The sequence below is a fragment of the Arvicola amphibius genome, chromosome 2, assembly GCF_903992535.2.
Source record: "Arvicola amphibius chromosome 2, mArvAmp1.2, whole genome shotgun sequence".
In the NCBI taxonomy this organism is placed as follows: Eukaryota; Metazoa; Chordata; class Mammalia; order Rodentia; family Cricetidae; genus Arvicola; species Arvicola amphibius.
Window position 1 is genome coordinate 61404589 of NC_052048.2, and position 19221 is coordinate 61423809.

General features: G+C 45.6%; 2 protein-coding genes across 2 annotated transcripts; both read right to left on the reverse strand.

Annotated features, from left to right (window-relative positions):
- Positions 1-4996: 4996 nt before the first annotated feature.
- Positions 4997-10768, reverse strand: Snrpg (small nuclear ribonucleoprotein polypeptide G). Its single transcript, XM_038319069.2, has 4 exons — positions 10631-10768; positions 8173-8195; positions 7245-7369; positions 4997-5187 (listed from the first exon to the last, which is right to left on the reverse strand). Exons 1-4 carry the CDS (start codon positions 10660-10662, stop codon positions 5137-5139), a joined length of 231 nt encoding a protein of 76 aa, XP_038174997.1. The 5' UTR covers positions 10663-10768; the 3' UTR covers positions 4997-5136.
- Positions 10769-11790: 1022 nt separating this feature from the next.
- Fam136a (family with sequence similarity 136 member A) lies at positions 11791-18101 on the reverse strand. The gene is made up of 3 exons (XM_038319471.1): positions 17951-18101; positions 17051-17191; positions 11791-13094 (listed from the first exon to the last, which is right to left on the reverse strand). Exons 1-3 carry the CDS (start codon positions 18035-18037, stop codon positions 12906-12908), a joined length of 417 nt encoding a protein of 138 aa, XP_038175399.1. The 5' UTR covers positions 18038-18101; the 3' UTR covers positions 11791-12905.
- Positions 18102-19221: the final 1120 nt, after the last annotated feature.

Below are 19221 nucleotides of genomic sequence, written 5' to 3' on the forward strand. Positions count from 1 at the left end.
GGTTGGGGAAGGGTCCCCAACAGGTTTACACCCAGCTGTAACCCCAGTTCAAGGGGATTCAATGTCCTTTCTAGTCTCTGTGGTTACTTCATGCATGTGGTGCATAGACATACAGGCTATACTAATTTTTTTATATCACAATAATACTGTTTCTCTGCTGACACAGTAAGCTAGATCAAGCCAAAGAGAAAAAGTAAAAGAACAGATCGTTTATTTGAGCAAAGCAACTCCCTGGTGAGCTCTCTAGTCTCAGAGATAGAGGCCAGAGAAGTCACACACCCGAACTAAAGCAGGGAGCTTATATAGCTTATAGGCAAGGGGTGATGACGTGTCAGCCACAAGCTGGGCTTGTGCCCAAGTGTGGTCAAAAGTGACCACTTTAGGAGGGGACTTGGGTGGCTGGCAATTTCAGGGGAGGAGCTGCTGTGGCCACCAAGAATGCAGAACTAGGCTGTTTGAATCCCTTGTTGGAGATTCTGAGAGGGTGGGGTTTGGAGAGGGGGGGGGGGAATGGGGCTTCCTGATGAAGCAGAAATGAGCAGTAGGTTCCAGCTGAACATATAGGGAAATATCCATACACATTAGATAATAAAATAATTTAAAAGTAATAACCTGCCATCAGCACTGCAGACAAATCTCATTTAATTATAAAAGAGGAAAATGGGGGATATAGATGTGAATGTGGTTATCAAATAGACACCATGTACACATGCAATAGAATATAATTCAACCTTAAATATATGAGAAAATCTTTTCATGGGGTCTGGATAGAAGGCTCAGTGTTGAGATATTTGTACACTGTGTGGAGATGTGTCATTGTGATTGGTTTAATAAAAAGCTGAATGATCAATAGCTAGGCAGAAGTTAGGTGGGGTTTCTGAGCAGAGAGAGGAACTCAGGGTTAGAATCTGCTGAGGCAGAAGCCAGCCAGACACAGTGGGAGTTGGATGTACAGATGGAGGGGTAGTAAAGAGACATGTGGAAGAATGCAGATGAATAGAAACAGGAGGATTTGAATTATAAAAGCTAGTTGGGAACAAGCCTAGGCTAAAAGCCAGATTTCATAATTAATAATAACTCTCCATGTCATTATTTGGGGACTGGTGGTCCAGAGAAAGTCTGACAAGAAAGACTAGCTACAGTTTGGTGGTCAAAGGACATGTTGCTCTTGCAGAGGACTCAGGTTTAATTTTCACACCCACATGGTGGCTCACAACCATCTGTTGTGAATCATTGAATTCGGTGTTCTCTTCTGATCTCCATGGGCACTAGGCACTCATGTGGTGCACAAACATACATGTAGACAAGACGCTCCACATAAAATGAATGAATATAAAAAAATAATGGGATATTTTGAAAAATGTTATACAAATAGAATAGTAAAAAGAGGTCATTGTCACATCTCTCCAGACCTTGGGCAGGCTTCATTTGTCACCTTTGTGTTCAGAGGAGAGGTAGGGAGAACCTACATGTGTTATAAAGAACAAGACCTTTTTTATTGAAAGGAAAACTCAGTCATGTCACCAGGAAAGCTGGTGTCTGACCCAGCTACCTCACTAACTAGGACTTACTACCAAGGAAACCCACTAACTGAATAACCACACCTCAGAGGGTCAAGGTCACACCAGATAATAAGGAAGCAACCCAGCTACCAGTTGTGTACAGAAGAATGCCCAATATGACAGCTGCCCAGTGCTCAGGGGTCCCAACACATCGTTTTGGGACCATATCCTTTTAAAGATCAGCAAATGGGTTTCAGCCAGATACCTGAGGCCATGGGAAACAACACACTGTTTTCTCAAGCTGGACTGAGGCACATCCCTGAAACACAAAAAATCTCCCAAATGACTTGAGTTTACATAAAGACATTACCTCCAGCTCTGGATCGTCTGACTCCTTAAGGAGATAATGATCCTGCCTTCCTCTCCACAGTAAAGGACGGGGAGGGGCTGGAGAGGAACAGAGTTCCAGTTCCCTGGAAAGACACACAACCCAGAGACTGTGACTGACAGTAAAGGAAAGGCTAAGCTGCGGAGACTGCAGGGGATGACGACTCCCTGCAATGACAATGGGTAAGTGAGGACTTATCTCTTAGTGTTCAAGTATGAGGATTTACATTCAGCTCTCAGGCTGCACAGGTGCCCATAACCCTAGAGCAGCAGAGGAAGATAAATCGAAGAGAGGTTGAAGTTCTTACCCTAGGGCCCACCACATGCTTTCCAACTAGGAGGCTGGGTCCCTTTAAAGAAACTGAACAGAGACCTGCCAGAGTCCAGCTCCTGCGGGGTTCAGGTCCAGAAGAGGAGGTGCGGTGTCAGCAAGGGAAGGAGACTGACATGACCTGAGGGATCTGAGGGTGAGTTGGGATGGCTGCCTGTTTATTGAAAAAAGCCTGTGCCTATTTCCTCTATAATTACACAATAGAATTGCAGACTCAATGACTCAGGGATGAAAGTGGCCAGCCCCCAGACAAAAGTGGTAAATTCAGCAAGTATGTAAATGCCTATTCTCAAAGGTTCATTAGTCATGGTAAGTTCCTCCTACCAGAGATAAGGAGAAAGACTGTTCTTAGCAAGCGGTAACTTTCCTCAAGCCTCTGAGGGAATGGAGGCCCTTTTCCAGATGCCTGACCTTGGGAAAGGGCTCCCTTGGGGATCAGATACTCCACTACAGTTTAAGAGCAGTTTTCCTTCCTCAAGGGGCATGGCGGCACTGCAAACACTGAGCTGTTCCCTAATTGTATCCCTTTGTGTCTTAGTTTTACTATAGGGGCCTGTTCCCCTCATATACACTCAGAAAGGGAAGGTTCTGATGTCTTGCTCTTCTTCCGTTATACAGTATCATTCTGCTCTCTCTATACTTATTAACTGAACTCTTGCCCTTAATGGTCCAAGGCTCTGAATCTGGACTGCACGCCCTTCATAACTGGGGTTAGGTGTGCCCAGTTGGCAAATCCCCACCCTTCCTTTTCTCCATGTCATCAGGAGGGCACAACGGGGATTCCTGTGTGCAGATATGATTCTACAGTGGCAGGGATTTTTTTTTCCCAAAGAATTATTTAAAGAAGCTACCATTTTCATCCTTCAAAGTCTGCACAAAATTTCCCAAAGGAAAAAGCATAATAGAACTCCCATAACACATAGTGAGAATCATTAGTTTGGCTCCACAGGATGGCTGCCTATGTACTGAAGAACTAGCTTGACTCTGAGTTGCCTGAATAATAGGCTGTACTACCTAGCTAACAGATGTGCAGGACAACTGTCACCGGTTCACAGCAGCGTCATCCCTGAGAGCCACAATCCAAACAAAACACTCTCACCAGATGGCCTTGGTTGGTCTGGAGCTCACACTAGACTAGGCTGACCCTGAACTCAGATATCCACTACCTCTGCCGTGCTGGCATCAAAAGCGTTCAGTACCACACTCAGCCTCAACTAGATTTAGCTGAGTATGCAGCAGCCACCTTTGATGATGGCTTGTTAGAGCCACTCTGCTGTTCCAAGAGCTCCCCTGTGCACATACCATCCTTCACAGGTCCTTTACACATACCCAGAGGCACAAAAAAGGTCACATCTTTGCTTAGAATGACTGAGGGCTAGAATGCAGCCTCCAGTTTGAGTCCTGAGCTAGGTGGAATTGCCTTATAAAGGAAGGCTGTTCTTTGAAGCCTGTTCCTACTCTTCACAATTTCTCCCCACTAGCAAGGCATGGTGGCACACTCATTCCTAGCACTGGGGAGGCAGAGATAAGCTATCTTGAGTTTTGAGCCTGGTCTACACAGCAAGTTCCAGGACAGTCAAGAGTTGCACAGTGAGACCCTGTCTCAAAGACAAAACTCCAACAACAAAAAGATTAAAAAAAAAGAGAAATTATTGCCCACTTTATGATTAAGTCAGACATAAGAAGCAATGCTGTGTCTTGTGTTACTGCTCTTGTACTAAACTCGGGGTTATTTTACTGGAGATGGGGTGGCTCAGAGTTGGCATTTTGAACCCAGGTCCTTCAGCTTGTTAAGCAACCACCCCTGGGTTACCAGTCCTGCTAAAGTATACTTGCAATGTAGCATCCTAACCTAAAATACTCAAAAACCTCAACCTTTTCAACATTTAACATAATGCCAGAAGAATTCTGTAACTCATGTAACTTGTTACAGCCAAAACCAAGAAAAATACTGTATAGGCTAGCCAGATGGCTCACTGGTATAGGTGCCACAAAATAAAAAAGGGTATTATCAAGAGGCAACATATATAGTTATAATAGAAAATACATATGAACTTCTTGTTTCGGTTTGGATCCTGTAGTGGTTTCACTGAACGGTCATTGGCTCATGTATTTGAATACTCGGTCCCCAGCTGACTGGAAGGATCAGATGTGCTACTGGAGGTGGGCTTTGAGAGCTCAAAAACCCAGCCACTGCTCCAGCACCACGCCTGCCATCGCCATGCTCCTTACCATGATGGGCAGACTCATCCTACAAACTGTAAGCACCCCCCGCCCAAACTCTTTCCCCTATAAATTGCTTTGGTCATGGTGTTTCCCCATAGCAATAGAAAAGTAATGAAGGTAGCTCATGGCATATAATAAACATGAAACTCCTTTGTCCCAAGAATTTTGTATACGGGACTCAACCCAAATTTGAAGTCACAGGTCAAAGGCACTAGAACTAATGTTTGAAAGTCACACATCTGTAGCCCATATGCTCAGTGTTATCGACTTCCTTCTTTTCTTTTTCGAGACAGGGTTTCTAAGTAGTTATGGAGCCAGTCCTGGAACTCGCTCTGTAGACCAGGCTGGCTTCAAATTCAGAGATCTGCCTGCCTCTGCCTCCCAAGTGCTGGGGGATTAAGGGTGTGGGCATGTTACTCATTTCTTATCTCTTTTCATATTGAGTCAAGAAGCTTCCACTTGAATTCATAAAACAGCTCAGCCAAGACCATCTGGTGTGAGAAGAGTAACTACTCAACTTCAACATTCAGAGCACCAGAGATGCACGTACTCCAAGTATCACAAAAGTTTTATTTAGCAAAAAGTTTTTTTGTTTTTTGTTTTTTTAATGAAAATGTACATGACCCAATTCTACACCCAAGTCAAACAGTCCTTTGGGGAAGGATGTGAACTCTGCTGAACAGCCATTGTTTAGACTCTTTCCAAGGCTTCTAACATGATGATGCTGTTTCCTCGTATGACCTAGAGAAAGAAGTCAGAAAATTGAAAAGAATTCATCTAAAAGACAAATAATACTTTTCTAACATGACACATCATTGAGGCTTTTCTATAGCCAACCGCCAGCTGTTTCTTCATCTTTAAACGGCCAATAAATTTATACCCCTGAGAATAGCAATCATTATTATTATTACACTAAGATTCTGAGTGGTAAGATTACAGGTGTGCAACACTACACTGAGCTCTGAAATAAGCAATACCATAAGCTTTTAATCTGAAATGATGTAAAAAAAAAATCATTTAAAATATATGAGTAAAATAGTAAAAGGGGCTACCTTTACCCTGCTACTACAAGCCTTAGCAAAACCAAAAGTCTAAGGGGCTGGGCACTCAGCTAAGTGGCTGAGCTCCTACTTTCACCTTAGATGTGGTGGTTAGAATGAAAATGGCCCTTACAGGCTCACAGGCTCAGAGGACATGCATGGGCTTTGAGGTTTCGCAAGCTCAAGCCAGGCCCAGTGTCATGCTCTCTCCCTGTTACTTATGGATCCAGATGCAGAACGCTCAATTACACACTACTGTCTGTCTGTATGCTTCCCATAATGATAACAGACTAAATCTTTTTTTTTTTTTTGGTTTTTCGAGACAGGGTTTCCCTGTAGTTTCTAGAGCCTGTCCTGGAGCTAGCTCTTGTAGACCAGGCTGGTCTCGAACTCGATCCGCCTGCCTCTGCCTCCTGAATGCTGGGATTAAAGGCGTGCGCCACCACTACCAGGCTCAGACTAAATCTTTGAACTGTAAGCAAGACCCAATTAAACGTTCTCCTTTAGTAGAGTTGCTGAGATCATGTTGTCTCATCAGAACAATAGAAACCCTAACTAAGATGGGGGAGTAGGGAGAGAGAGGATATGACTTCTTATCACCACAAGTCTTTGTACAAATCTGGGCTCACCAGTTATGAGGACTATGGTATATATGCATGTCCTGCAAGACAAACAGCAATTTAAACAACATGTCTTACTGTGGCCACAGGACTATTGCTTAATGAATGTAGGAAAGTCCATGTCTAATATGAAAGCTCAGTTGCATATGGCGGCTGCTCAAACCTGTAACCCCAGCCCTTTCAGAGCTTGAAGGAGTACCCTGAGTTCCAGGCCATACAGCCAGACCTTTATCTTACCCATCCCCCTTTCTGGTTTATCTTATTTTCTGTCATAAATGGCTGTCATTATGTTTAGCATCCAAGCCAAGTATGCAAAGTAGTGGCCTGTGTGTGCTAGGTATTAAGTATTATAACACTGAGCTACATTTGTGGACCCAAAACCTGTATTTTTCCTGATTACTTCTTTTAAGTTTTTTATTACATGAAAGTTTTTGCTGCATGTCTGGTGCCCAAGAAGGTCACTAGATACCCTGGAACCAGGGTTAAGGATGCTTGGTAGCTGCAGCATGGGCGCTAGGAATCAAAACCCAGCCCTTTGCAAGATCAACAAGTGCTCTTAAGTGCTGAGCCAGGAGCTGGAGAGATGGTTCAGTGGTTCACAGTACTGGCTCTATCTGCACCTCCAGTTCCAGAGGATCTGACATTCTCTTCTGGCCTCCACAGGCAAAAGGCAAACACATGACACACAGATATACACACAGGCAAAACATCCATATACATCAAATAAAAATAATTAAACAAATAAAAACAGCCAAGCCATTTTGGCTGACTCCTGAAACCTGTATATTATTAACAAGATATCCTGGGGTATCATATGTGTTGGAGAATCTTTACTATAATCAAGTCTGGCTATGAATGGTCATGTCTTACAGGACAAAGTTCAAAAATGGTTTCCATCAGCTAGCTGTTTCAAGACCTATGCCGAGAAGGCTCCGCAGAGGTGAGATTTTATCTACAGGTATCTGGACTACTATCACAGTTAAATGTGTCCATAGATAAAAGGAAAAAGGACATGCAAAGTCCCAATCTTTCCTTTTATTTGCCTTTCATAGGGTAACTAACTTGGATTTAACCTGAGTTGATATAAGGGAAGTGAAGACATTAAACAAAACCCTGACATCCATACACCTTTACTTACCACCATGCCGATGTTATTCTGTTGCCCACTAGTTGCCATCTCCACACACTCATCAATGACAAGATTCATAAAGGGATCAAAGCCCCGAAGTATTCCTTGTACATGTCTGCCACCATTTAACTTCACTGTTAGAAGGGGAAAAGTGTCAATAAGCCCTTATCTGTCAACCACCCATCACATGTCAGGTAGGAAAAGAAAGGTTGTTGGGATGTGTGACCACTACCCCATACCCTTACTATCTGCCCAACACCAGCCTAATGTTTTAGTTCTTCCTTTCCTACATTTAGCCTTTAGGACCCTATGAAGACATTACATGTGATGTCTCACGACTATCCCAACACTTGGCATAATGAGGGAGAGCTGATTCAAAAGGAGTCTGAGGCCAGACTGGGCCACATCGCAAGACTCTGTGTCAATGACTCCCCACCAATAAAGCCTCCTCAACATATAAGTAAAACAGTATTATCTTTACACAAAGGAACCAAAATTCCAAATAGCAGGGTTAAGGTTAAGAGCTGTTGTATTGTAGATTAGAGAATTAAATGAAGGTTAAACTCCCTGTATTTTAAAATTTAAATATACTTCACGCATGGGTCAGGTTTCTAGTAAAGGCTGTAGTTCCTACACATTCACAAGAAACAGCAATTGCTGCTTGCCTGATTCCTTGGTAGGTTGTTTAAAGAAAAAACAGCTGATAAAGTTTCAAATATTACAACACTGGCAACTCCTAATTCCAATGTCAGGGAGGCACAGATGATATGAAGTATTAGGTATTGACAATTGGGAAAACAAACGAAACTCTAGCTAAAACTCTGATTGGAGATGAATTAGATTTGTGTACTTTAAATTTATATTGTCTCCAAAGACTATATATTGCTAAGACAAAAAGAAACTGAGAAATTAAGTATTAAGTTGGTGGGAAACTTACATGATAACTTCTTGTCCATAAATCTGAAAAAGCAAGAATAAAAATTATGACCTACTTAAATTCTAAGTATAAACAAGCACAGAATCAGTTAAAATTAATATTCTGGGGCTAGAGAAGGTGGCTCAAATGTTGATACTCCTCCAGAAGACCTGAGACCAGTTTCCAGCACCCACGCCAGGTGATTCATCACCACCTGTAACTTCAACTCTAGAACATCCCAGGGCATCTGCGCTGAAATGCACACACCTTAATCTCAGTACTTAGGAGGCAAAGGCAGGAGGATCTCCAGGTTCAAGGCCAGCCCGCCTGGTCTACAGAGCAAGTTCCAAGAGGGCTGTTACAGCAGACTCCATTAGCTCCAAAACTTACTGTGACAACAAATTTTAAGAACTGAAGAGATGGCTCAGAGGTTAAGGGCATTGGCTGTCCTTCCAGAGGTCCTGAGTTCAATTCCCAGTAACCACATGGAGACTCACAATCATTTATAATGAGATCTGGTGTCTTCTTTTGGCATGTAGGGAAACATGCAGGCAGAACACTGTATACATAATAAATAAAATCTAAAAAAAATATAAAAGAAAAAGAGATGGAAAGGGGAATGCACTTAGGACAGGGAGCTCAACTTGGAAACTACTGAGATAATTGGTTAGATGTGATTAAGAACCACTTTGTTATGCTAAACTAGGAGCAAGAAGTGGTATAAGAGGGACTTATGAGAAAATAAAGGAGGCATATCTAACAGTATTTTAAAATTCATAAACTCTAGGGATGAGAAGAGGAAGGTACCAACTTCAGGGAACAAGGAATAAAGTTCAGGAGTAGAGCAGCATGCATAAGGCCCTGCCTCAACCACAACACCACAAACGAACCAACAAAAAAGTCAAAACACAACTAATACAGACACAATCACTAGTTCCAGTCTCTGAAAGGCCCAAGTACATCTGTAAAGACTCAAAGGACATTTAAGATTATAGGTAGAGAACAGTCCTTTTGTTTAAAACCAATGATCATTTTTTTTGCCAATTCCAACGAATCCAGAAAATATAAGATTTCATTCACTAGCTTGCTAATAAGACCAACAGTGCAGGGTAGTTTCTACTTTTTAAAATGTCCACCTTATGGTTTAATAGATCTTTAACAGGTCCAACTAAAAATGAAGGTTTCAGATAGAGATTTATTTGATAAAAAAAAGTGTACTCAAATACAAAATTAGTGACCTTTTCCGTGCACTGGTGTCTTTACAGGACCAGTAATAACAGGCTACACACAAAGCAGATGATGTGGCCAGATAAACGACCTAGTATTAATCTTGCACCCTGCAGAATCTCAGCATTATATATGCGACAGGCTCAGGCCAGTCAGTAGTGACCGAGGAAACCAAAGCTTTAAACTAGGTCCTGTTGAACTGACTGACGTCTTACTGGTTGATTTTACTGAACGCAGATTAAAAATATGCAAAACCTAGCTGTCTCTGATTAGAAAAAGATGTTATTCTACGGATTTATGACCAGGGCAAGATACCACACAACATTTAAATTTCACTTGCATGCAAGAAGGCAAGTAAGTGTGTGTATGCATCAGAAACCTAATTCTTGGGCTTGGAGAAATGGCTCAGCACTTTCTGCTTTCTGGAGAACCCGAGTTTGGCATTAAGTACCCACGCCAAGGAACTCACAACCTCCTGTAACTAACTACTGCTCCACCGAATCCGGATCATAAGTCTTCTCTGGCCTCCGCAGGCACTGCACCCACGTGCACAGACAAACACACACACAATCTCACTATAAACTTAAAATTTTTGCATGGAGAAAAGAGGAATGGTACTTCCAAAAGTCCAAAGAAATACAAATACATTGTGCCAGGGTCTCACTTTTTGGCCTAGACTGGCCTGGAACGCTCGGTAATCCTCCTGCCTCAACCTCCTGAGTATTGACCCTGTGTAACCGCCCTAACTCTCCTGGAATTCGCTTTGTTGACCAGGCTGGTCTCGGCCTCCCGAGTGCTGAGATTATAGTGAGCCACCAAGTCCGGCTTTCCAAACGCACTTTTAAAAATAATTTATTTCATGTGCACTGGTGTTCTGCCTGCATGGATGTCTGTGTGAGGGTTAAGATCTTGAGTTACAGTTGTGAGCTGCATGTGGGTGATGGAAACGGAACCCTGGTTCTCAGGAAGAACCGCTGAGCCATCTCTCCAGCCTGTCAAATACACTTTTTAAGGCTGTGAGTTTCTGGTTCCCACAGGAACTACGCGCCCCGGTGTAGACTGCTGCCTTGGTCCCTAACCGGGTAGCCCTCTGGCCGCCGCCTTTGGAAGGCGGAGAACCGCCACCGCGGTAACCATGCCGACCGGACTTCAGGGCCACTTCCGGCACCCACGAGCGCCAGGACCTGCGGCTGCAGCCGAGGCAAGGCGGGAGGAGGGTTCGCGCGGCCTCGGCCGGGTGGGCTTTACTTACTTCTTCAGTTCGGGAGGGTGGGCCTTGCTCATGGCGGCTCTTCAGCAGGCTCGGCTCGACGGAAAGGAGCGGGCGGCCTTCCAGACGCACGCGCAGCAGGCCGGGCGCTGATGTCTGACGTCACCGCCGCGCGAGGCAACCGCTTTCCGGTAAGCATTACCTTTGTCTCGCGATACTGAGAAGCCGCCTGAAGCAGCGCCGCGCTTCCGGTCGCGTCGTGACTGGCCAGGACTGAGAGGCGGTGCCTCGAGTAAGCGGCCTTTGTGTGAAATTCAAATGGCAGGTTCCTCGCTTCTTTGAGTGTCACTTTTTAAAATTTTTAAAATTCTTCCCTTTCCTTTTTTCTTTCTATTTACATTTTCGTCGTTTCTCTCCCCTTTTCCTCGCCCTCCCCGTTTTTGGTGGAATTGATGCGGGCCTCTGGCTCACCGTGTAGTCGACGCTGGTCTAGAACCCGCCTTGGCCCTGCCTCCTGTGCTCGGATTACAGGCTGCTGCCCTACGCAGTCCTTTGTTTGCTAAGTGTCCCCAGGCAAAGGTGACGGCTCCTGAAGCACCCACATTAAAGAATGGCTTCTCTGAACCAGTAGCGTAAGGGGCCACGGCTGACTAGGATGTGAATCCAGGGCCTGGTGTTCTTGACCCGCAGCCCGCAGTTCCAACACTGCCTCCAGAGCCCCACTTGGCACATCTCGGTCTCTGCACATAAAATGCGAGGCGAACCACATGGAAATCCTGAGGTCTTGCGCCTGCCTCTGCCTCCAGAGTGCTGAGGGCAGATAAAGGTGTGCACCTTCTCGGGATGGCGCTGCCCTCAGTGAACATTCCCCAGACATGCTGTCTACAGATCTGTCGGTTGGAGGCAGCTCTTCAGCCGAGGTTCTTAACCTTGTGACTACAATTTGTGTCGTTGACGAAAATTAACCAGCACAAGGAGTCTTAAACTATGTACTCTTCCCACCACTTGGTGTGCTACTTTGAACTAGAAAACGAACGTTGAAACAACTCTCAGCCGGCTCTGGGTATCTTTTCTATATCAACAGACTTCAAGCTATGATACTCTGACTTTCCCTTAATGTTTCCCATCTGCTACTATGCACTCTCTCAGGATGTCTTAAAATTCAGAGGCATACTGATATATCACTACCCACTAGGAAAGAGTTGGAGACAATGAAACTTTATTTAAAAACAAAACCACTTGGAAAATATATTGCAGGCTTGACAGCAAACTGACAAGTATTATCACTGTTTCAAGTAATTAATTGGTATAAATACAACATAGTACTTATCCAAAAGATAAGGTGCCATGTTGGGGCAGCAACACTGCACTGCAAAACCCCAGGCAAAAATGGCATTTGGTAAGGTGTGTGCCTCTCTTGCTCTATAGTGGTCCTAGTTTTCCTTGGCCCAAATTGCTTGGTTTTAGGTCTCCTTGTTGCTAGAGGATTACCTCCAAAAGGCTCTGTGAATTCAGGGAGCGGAGGGAGTAATACTGGGTTTGGACTTTTGTAAAATTTAGGTTTTCCCAAACCTAGTACATCTCAACAGTTCCCATTTGACTCTTCACTCTCAGCTACTGGTAAGAGTGACAATCACATCCCCTTGTTCTTCATGGAAATGTGTCACTTTGCACAGAAGTCAGAGAAGGAAGCTGTTTCCCATGCAGTGTGATACTGCCCTCCTCCAGGGGCTTCCAGAATTGACAGAATTTGAGTAAGTGGACTTTCCCATCTTGATGGCCAAAAAGTACAAGGAGCCTTCATAAGTTATTCAATCTACTCTCCTTCCTGCATTTTAAATCCACTCTGTGCCCTTGCATTTAAGACAATGGAACCCCTTTTGTCCCTCTAAACTGGGTGTTGTTTAAGCACACGCAAGGTGTGGGGATACTTGTGGGAAACAGGAGCTTGGCAACAGACACACCTTTCCTCAAACTTTACCAGCAGGTTGAAGGAAGCTCAGATGTCTGTGTAGTGAGAATCTGAGCCCTTGGTAAAAGGGCAATCTCTACTGCCAGAACAAGCACCTGCACACGAAAATTTAGGATCTAGAATTCTCCCCTGTGCTATAGTCATCCGAATTTCATCACCAGCTTCTTTCCATTTCACCTTCTAAGATTCAGATGCAAAGGAACTGGTGTCCAGAGGTGAGCAGCATTTGCCTGGAACTTGCCGTGTCCTGAGTTTTCCTCATTCATAAACTTGCTTAACAGATTAAACTTCCATTCTTCCTTCTAAACAGCGTGCCCTCAAACCCATGGTCACTGGCAAACAATTTTATTTCCCGATGGATGACAAAGACTCCTTCATCTTTTTGGTCATTGTTGGGATGAGGTGCATGTGGTCATCCACACACTTGGCCACACAGCTGTCCAGCTGTCGCTTCACTTGCTGCTCTTTATTTCCTGCATCTATGGAGTCTTTGGCTTTGTCATTGCAATGCATGGTGCACCGGGCCAGACGGTCCTGTGGTGAGGAGGAAGAGAGAGGAGAAGGCTGAGAGGTTGCCTTCCACTGTCTGGTGTTGGTCCCACGAGATAGGCCTTGGGTTACAGGTTTCATACAGATCTCTCTGCCAGTTATTAAGTACAATATTTTCTTAGCTAAAACAGAAGGCTCAGACTAGGAACTGTTAGAAAGTAGAGGATTGAAAAAAATGAATTATATTTAAGATGCTAGCAGCAAACAAAAGACTACTGTTAGATTTCTTTTTCTTCCATTTTTTTCATGTGTGTGGGTTGTGTGTTTTTAGATGTGTGTATCTGTGGACGTGGAGGCCCAAAGTACCATCCTCCATGTTTTTCCACATATTCACTGGAGCAGGGGCTCTCAACCAGACCCAGAGCTCACTGATATGGTCAGTCTTGCTTACCAGCTTGCTCTAGATAGTCCCTGCTTCTGCTTTCTGGGGCTGGAATTACAGGTGGGCTGTCATGCCAAAGAGACAATGGATTTTTTGGTAAACTGAACTCTGGGTATGTTTGTGTGGCAAATGCTTTAACCCCTGAATCATCTCCCTAGTAGACATTTTAATTCTTTAATGTCTGTCCTTGCTACAGAAAAACAATTCAAATATTTGTCAAGCATCTACTATATGCCAGGCTTTCTTCTAACATGAAATACAGAAACGACCAAGGCACAACTGTTCCTGCTCACATGGAATTTACAGTCCAGCGTAGAGGCGTTAAGAGAGTGGGATCTATGTCGGGAGCTCAGGAGTGAATGTAAGCAAGCAGTCAGGGGTATCCAACATTTTGGCTTCTCTTGGCCATACTGTTATCTATAAACTTTATGCTCTGGAAATGTAAAACTACCAGGCGTGGTGGCACATGCCTTTATTCATTAGGCAGGTGGATCTGAGTTCCCAGTCAGACTGGTTTATAGTGTTCTAGGACATCCAGGGCTACACATAGAAACCCTGTCTCAACCCCCCACAAAAAAACCAGAAGAAAAAAGAAAGATAGCAACCACATATGCAAAATGTCTCATAACAGCTTTATAATTTTATGTTGGGCTGTATGTGACCCAGAGGCTACAAGTTGGGCACTGCTGCCATAGGATATTAACAGTTATGAGAAAAGAAGCCAGGACTTAGGGCTGGAGAGATGGCATAGTGGTTAAGAGCACTGGCTGCTCTTCCAGAGGTCCTGAGTTTAATTACCAGCATTCACATGGTGACTCACAACCATCTGTAATGTGATCTGATGTCCTCTTCTGGTGTGCACGAGGACAGAGTACATAAAAATACATTAAAAAAAAAAAAAGCCAGGACCAATGCCGGTCTGTGTGCTCTACTGGGCAGAGGCTGGAAGGGGGTAAAATACAGCAAAGGAGGCAGACACAAATGGCCTGGAAGGTAGAAAACTAGGAGTGAGGTGTCCTGTGGTCAGACGGTTAAAGTGCTGAAAGGAGGAGAGGGAATTACTGTGCAGACAGTTCAGGTGGAGGGCTGAGTACTGACTGCAGACCTTGTCCCATGGGTACCGTCCTCATCACCACTGTGAACAGCTCTGTGAGTGAGAGTTAGCAGGCCGGGACTAAAGTGAAGGAAGGAGAAAGTCATATAGCAGCCAAAGAACCAACTTTCTAAAGATCTCATCTGGAAGTTTCTCAAAATGAAAAAAGGAGCAAATGCTGTGAATACTTCACAATGCCTGGGCCTCTGAAGAGTTTTGTAAGTCAGAGTGTGAAAGTGGGGCCCGGGTCTCCCCTGCTCCTGGGGTTACCTGAGGACAGTTTCTGGTCAGCCAGCTAAAACAGTCTGTTTGTGTTTGTGTTCCTCTGCCCTGCCTGGTGATTAGCTGTAGGGCATTGCTTACTCCATCTTGGGTGTGGTAATTTCCCACCCGCCCGGGGGGAATTCCTTGTGCAGCAGCTAGGTATTTAAGATTCCCCAAAGTTGAATAAATGGCACTCGGCTGATCTCCTTTTGAATGACCCAGGTCTCTTGTTTGTTCTTTCAATCTCCAGGCCCTTGCCCGACTCGCGTACAGTACAGTGGCGCGAACTGTACCGAGGGGGTATCACAGAATCGGGTGTTACAGTGTCCCACGTGAGGTGTCCCATGCTACTAGATGAGTGCTTCCAATCCCACAAAATACACTTAGAGAAAGGGAGAAAAATGAAGGTATGGACAGTTTTTGTTCCAGGAGGGAAAAGGAGATTTTATAGTACACTGTAGGGGCCTGGTGACACAGGTTTGTAATCCCACCAGGTTGGAGGCAGACACAGTTGTATTGCTCCGAATTTCAGGCCAGCCTAGGCTGCAGAGCTGAGACCCTGTCTCAAAAACCTGAAGAATACTAAAGCTTTTTATGACTGAGCTTTCTGTACTACAGAAGCCTCTTTCCAAGTGTCCCAAACAGAGGATGTTCTGGGGAGGGTTTAAGTTCACAAGTATCGTCTAGTCTGCACCTTTTAAATTGTGTGTGCACGTGTAACTGGCATGTGTGCTGTGTCATGCCTATAACGTCAGAGGACAACTTGTGGAGCTGGTTCCCTCCTTCCATCTTTATGTGGATCCTGGGAATCAAACTCAAGTTGCCAGGCTTGTGTAGCAAGTACTGAGCTAGCCAATAATCTTCATCTTTTAAAGACTTAATACCTTAGTCAACTTTTCAGGAATTACATTATTTTAAAAATGAATCAAAGAAGAGGAACTCATGAGGTCCCACTCTTAGCTGAAGAGCTAGTTTTTTCTTTCTTTCTCTTTTTTTTTTTTGAGACAGGGTTTCCTTATGTAGAACTGGCTATCCTGGAACTTGCTCTGTAGACCATGCCGGCGTCGAACCCAGAGACTCTCCTGGCCCTGCCTCCTGAGTGCTGGGTTTAAAGGGGTATCCTACCACTGCCTGGTCGATAGTCATTGTGTTCCTGAATATATGTATGTGTACCACGTGTGTGTAGGAACCTGCAGAGCTCAGAATAGTTGTCATATCCCATGCAACTGGAGTTACAGATGGTTGTGAGCTGCCATGTAGGTGCTGGGAACCTGACCTGGGTCTTAAGACCAGTAAGTGCTCTAATCCACCAAGCCGTCTCTCCAGCCCCGAGCTACTGGCAGTTAAAGGTTGCTGCAGGAAGCAGTCATTTTTCTTTAGTGATGCCACCACTGTTAAACTGTCCATGCTGCAATGAAAAAAACTCATGTCCATGCTCATGCATCCAACCTTAATTGAATCCAGAGGGAACGGTAAAAAAGAATAGGAAGACTTATAAAAATGGGTCCAGGAGATTGGGGGGGAGGTAAACATGTTTTCAAAATATATATGTATGAAATAGTCAAAGAATGAAGAAAATAATAAATTTGTATGTTTTAATTCTTTTGAGATTTTTACCTTTTATGTGTATGAATACTTGCCTAAATATATGTTTGTGCACCACCATGTGTACAGTAACCACAGAGGGCCAAAGAGGGCTTCAGACTCCCTGTGACTGAGGTTATAGATGATTGCCAGCCACCATATGGATGCATTTTAAGTTTTATACTACACAGCATAGATTGTTTTTGGCACCCAGCACATCAAATGACAATCAAAAAGGCATAAAGACACTTGGCTATAAACTCCGTTGGCAACTTTCTTTCTTTCTTTTTTTGAGATAGGGTTTCTCTGTGGCTTTGGAGCCTGTCCTGGAACTAGTTCTTGTAGACCAGGCTGGCCTCGAATTCACAGGGATCCGCCTGCCTCTGCCTCTGGGATTAAAGGCGTGCACCACCACTACCCGGCTAACTTTCTGTTGTTACGGTAAAACTACATTTCTATGGAAAAATACAGCACAACTTAAAAGCACTCAACTCCCAGGGCCTTTTCCAGAATTTCAAACCCCAAGAATACCAGTTGGCCAAAGGACTGCCACCAGTGTTAACAGAACTAAGGCCCTACAGCAGAATAAATTGTTGAGAACTCTGAGGCATTCCTCACCTGGAACCGTTCCAGCTCACTAGTCACCAAGGCCTGGGCTTGAGCCAAAGGTGCATGGCAGCGTTCGATGCATTGGTGCACCTGCTGCATAGATGCCTGGTTGTCCTCACAGCAGTTGGCGCTGCACCGGAACATGAGACCCTGGGGAGGGAGGGAGGGCAGAGCCTGGTTAGAAAAGAAAGACTCTGACACTGGCAGTGTTTGGAGGCTATGCTTCAGACTGTATCTTCCTCACCACCCTTTGCATCACTTTCCCTGTGAGACCGGGACGACTACCCCAGCCAGCATTTATGCGCTGGGGATATATGTTCTTGGGAGAGCGCTTGCCTAGTTCTAAGATAGCCCTGTGTTCCATCCTCACCACATAAACACCAAGGTGGAGGCTCAAGTCTGTGATCCATCCTAGCACTCCGAAGGTGGAGGCAGGGAGATCAGCGGTTGGAAGCCAACCTGGGTTAAACGAGCCCCTGTCTGTTGCTACCAGCTCACGGGTACACAACGCGCCCAAGACTGGGCGGAAGGAAACATATTCTGAAAACCAGGTATCTGCAGCAGAGTTCAGAGGTCGGCCTGGTTAGTCAACGCCCCACTAGGGGGACGACCCACAGTCGACCGCGGAGGTCGTAAGGTTAAGAGAAGCAGGTAGGGAAAGGAGGCGGGGCCGCCCGCGCGCTGTGTTCAGGGTTCGTGGCATCAACCAGCACAGGACAGCCAGAAGAGACTTCGGCCTGGTGGTTCTCCTGAGCTGGGCCCTTCGGGCCTCGCGCCGGATCACCTCAAGGGCGGCCGAACACGCATAACCGAGGCCAGGCAGGAGGAAACGGCCCCGCGCTCGAACGTCACCGCCCCACCCCCGCCCGAGCTTTCCAATCCCACCCGAACGCGAGGCCGCACAGCCACCTGCATCTTCCGGATGTTCTCTTTCTCCACACTTTTCACCATGGCGTCCACGGCCTCCTGCACTCGGAGTTGCTGCACCTCCGCCATGGCGACCCTGGCGCCCGCGTGCAGTCGCTGCGCCCCGCCCCCTGCGCCCGTGCCGAGTCCTCTAGTTGCTCCGCCCCGTCTCCAAGCTCCGCCCCTTGCGCCCGCGCCGTATCCTCTCGTCGCTCCGCCTCTCCCTTTCGCCCCGCCCTCTGCGCCCTTGCGGGGTTCCCTAGCCGCTCCGCCCCTCCCTCAAATCCCAAGCCTCCCTTACGCCCCGCCCCCTGCGCCCGTGCCGGGTCCTCTAGCGGCTTCGCCCCTTCCTCACGCCCCGCCCCTCTTCGCCCAGCCCTTCGTAGCTACGCCTGGGCCCCTAGCCACTCAGTCCCGCCCTTTCACGCTGAACCCGACCCCACGCCGGCTCACAGCGAAGTCTACCGGGTACCTTGTCCCGCCCCCTGGCCATCGCGCAACTTGTTCTCAGCACGCACTCCCTCCCCGGGCCCTCATCGCCTCCTGGCGTCCAGATTGAGCAACTACAGGCAAGAGACTGTGTACGCCCCAGCTTCTTCAGTATATCAAGAATTCGAAAAAACAAAAAAAAAAAAAAAAACAAAAAAACAAAAAAAAAAAAAAAAAAAAAAAGAATTTGGTGGCCAGAGAGCTCCAGGCGGATCGGCCTTCTTTTCTTCCTCCCTTTCTCTCTCTCCCCGTCCTTTGTAATTAAAAACAAAAACAGGACACCGGAAAATTAATGTAATTATTAGCTCTTGGGTGTACAGTTTGATCAGTTATTATTTTGTCTTGGTTCCTTTTTGTTGCGGAGTAGAATTTCATTGGATGTATATATCACAATTTCTTTACTCAGTTTCCCAGTTGGTGAACAGTTTTGACGCGTGACTAGCTACTGTGACTAAAGGGTACTCTTGAAGAAATTATTTGTAGATACGGGTTTCTTTACTTCTGGTTTAGGGTAGGGCAGATGTGCATTTCTGCATCTAATTGGGAAAGGAATTAGATTAAAGAGCAATGCGGGATAGGGAGGCTGTAGAGTGTAGATGGTAGTAATAGCGAGCCGCTCCTCAACTCCTGCATTGCTTTTATGGGCCATGTGCCCTCACGCTCCCATTTCTATTGTCTTCAAACACTCGTGGCCGCTGGTCTACGACGTAGGGGCGGGTTGCAGAGAGGAGCAGCAGTAGGGAGGGAAGGGGGCAGTTGCAGTCTGTGTTGGAAGAGCTGGGCGG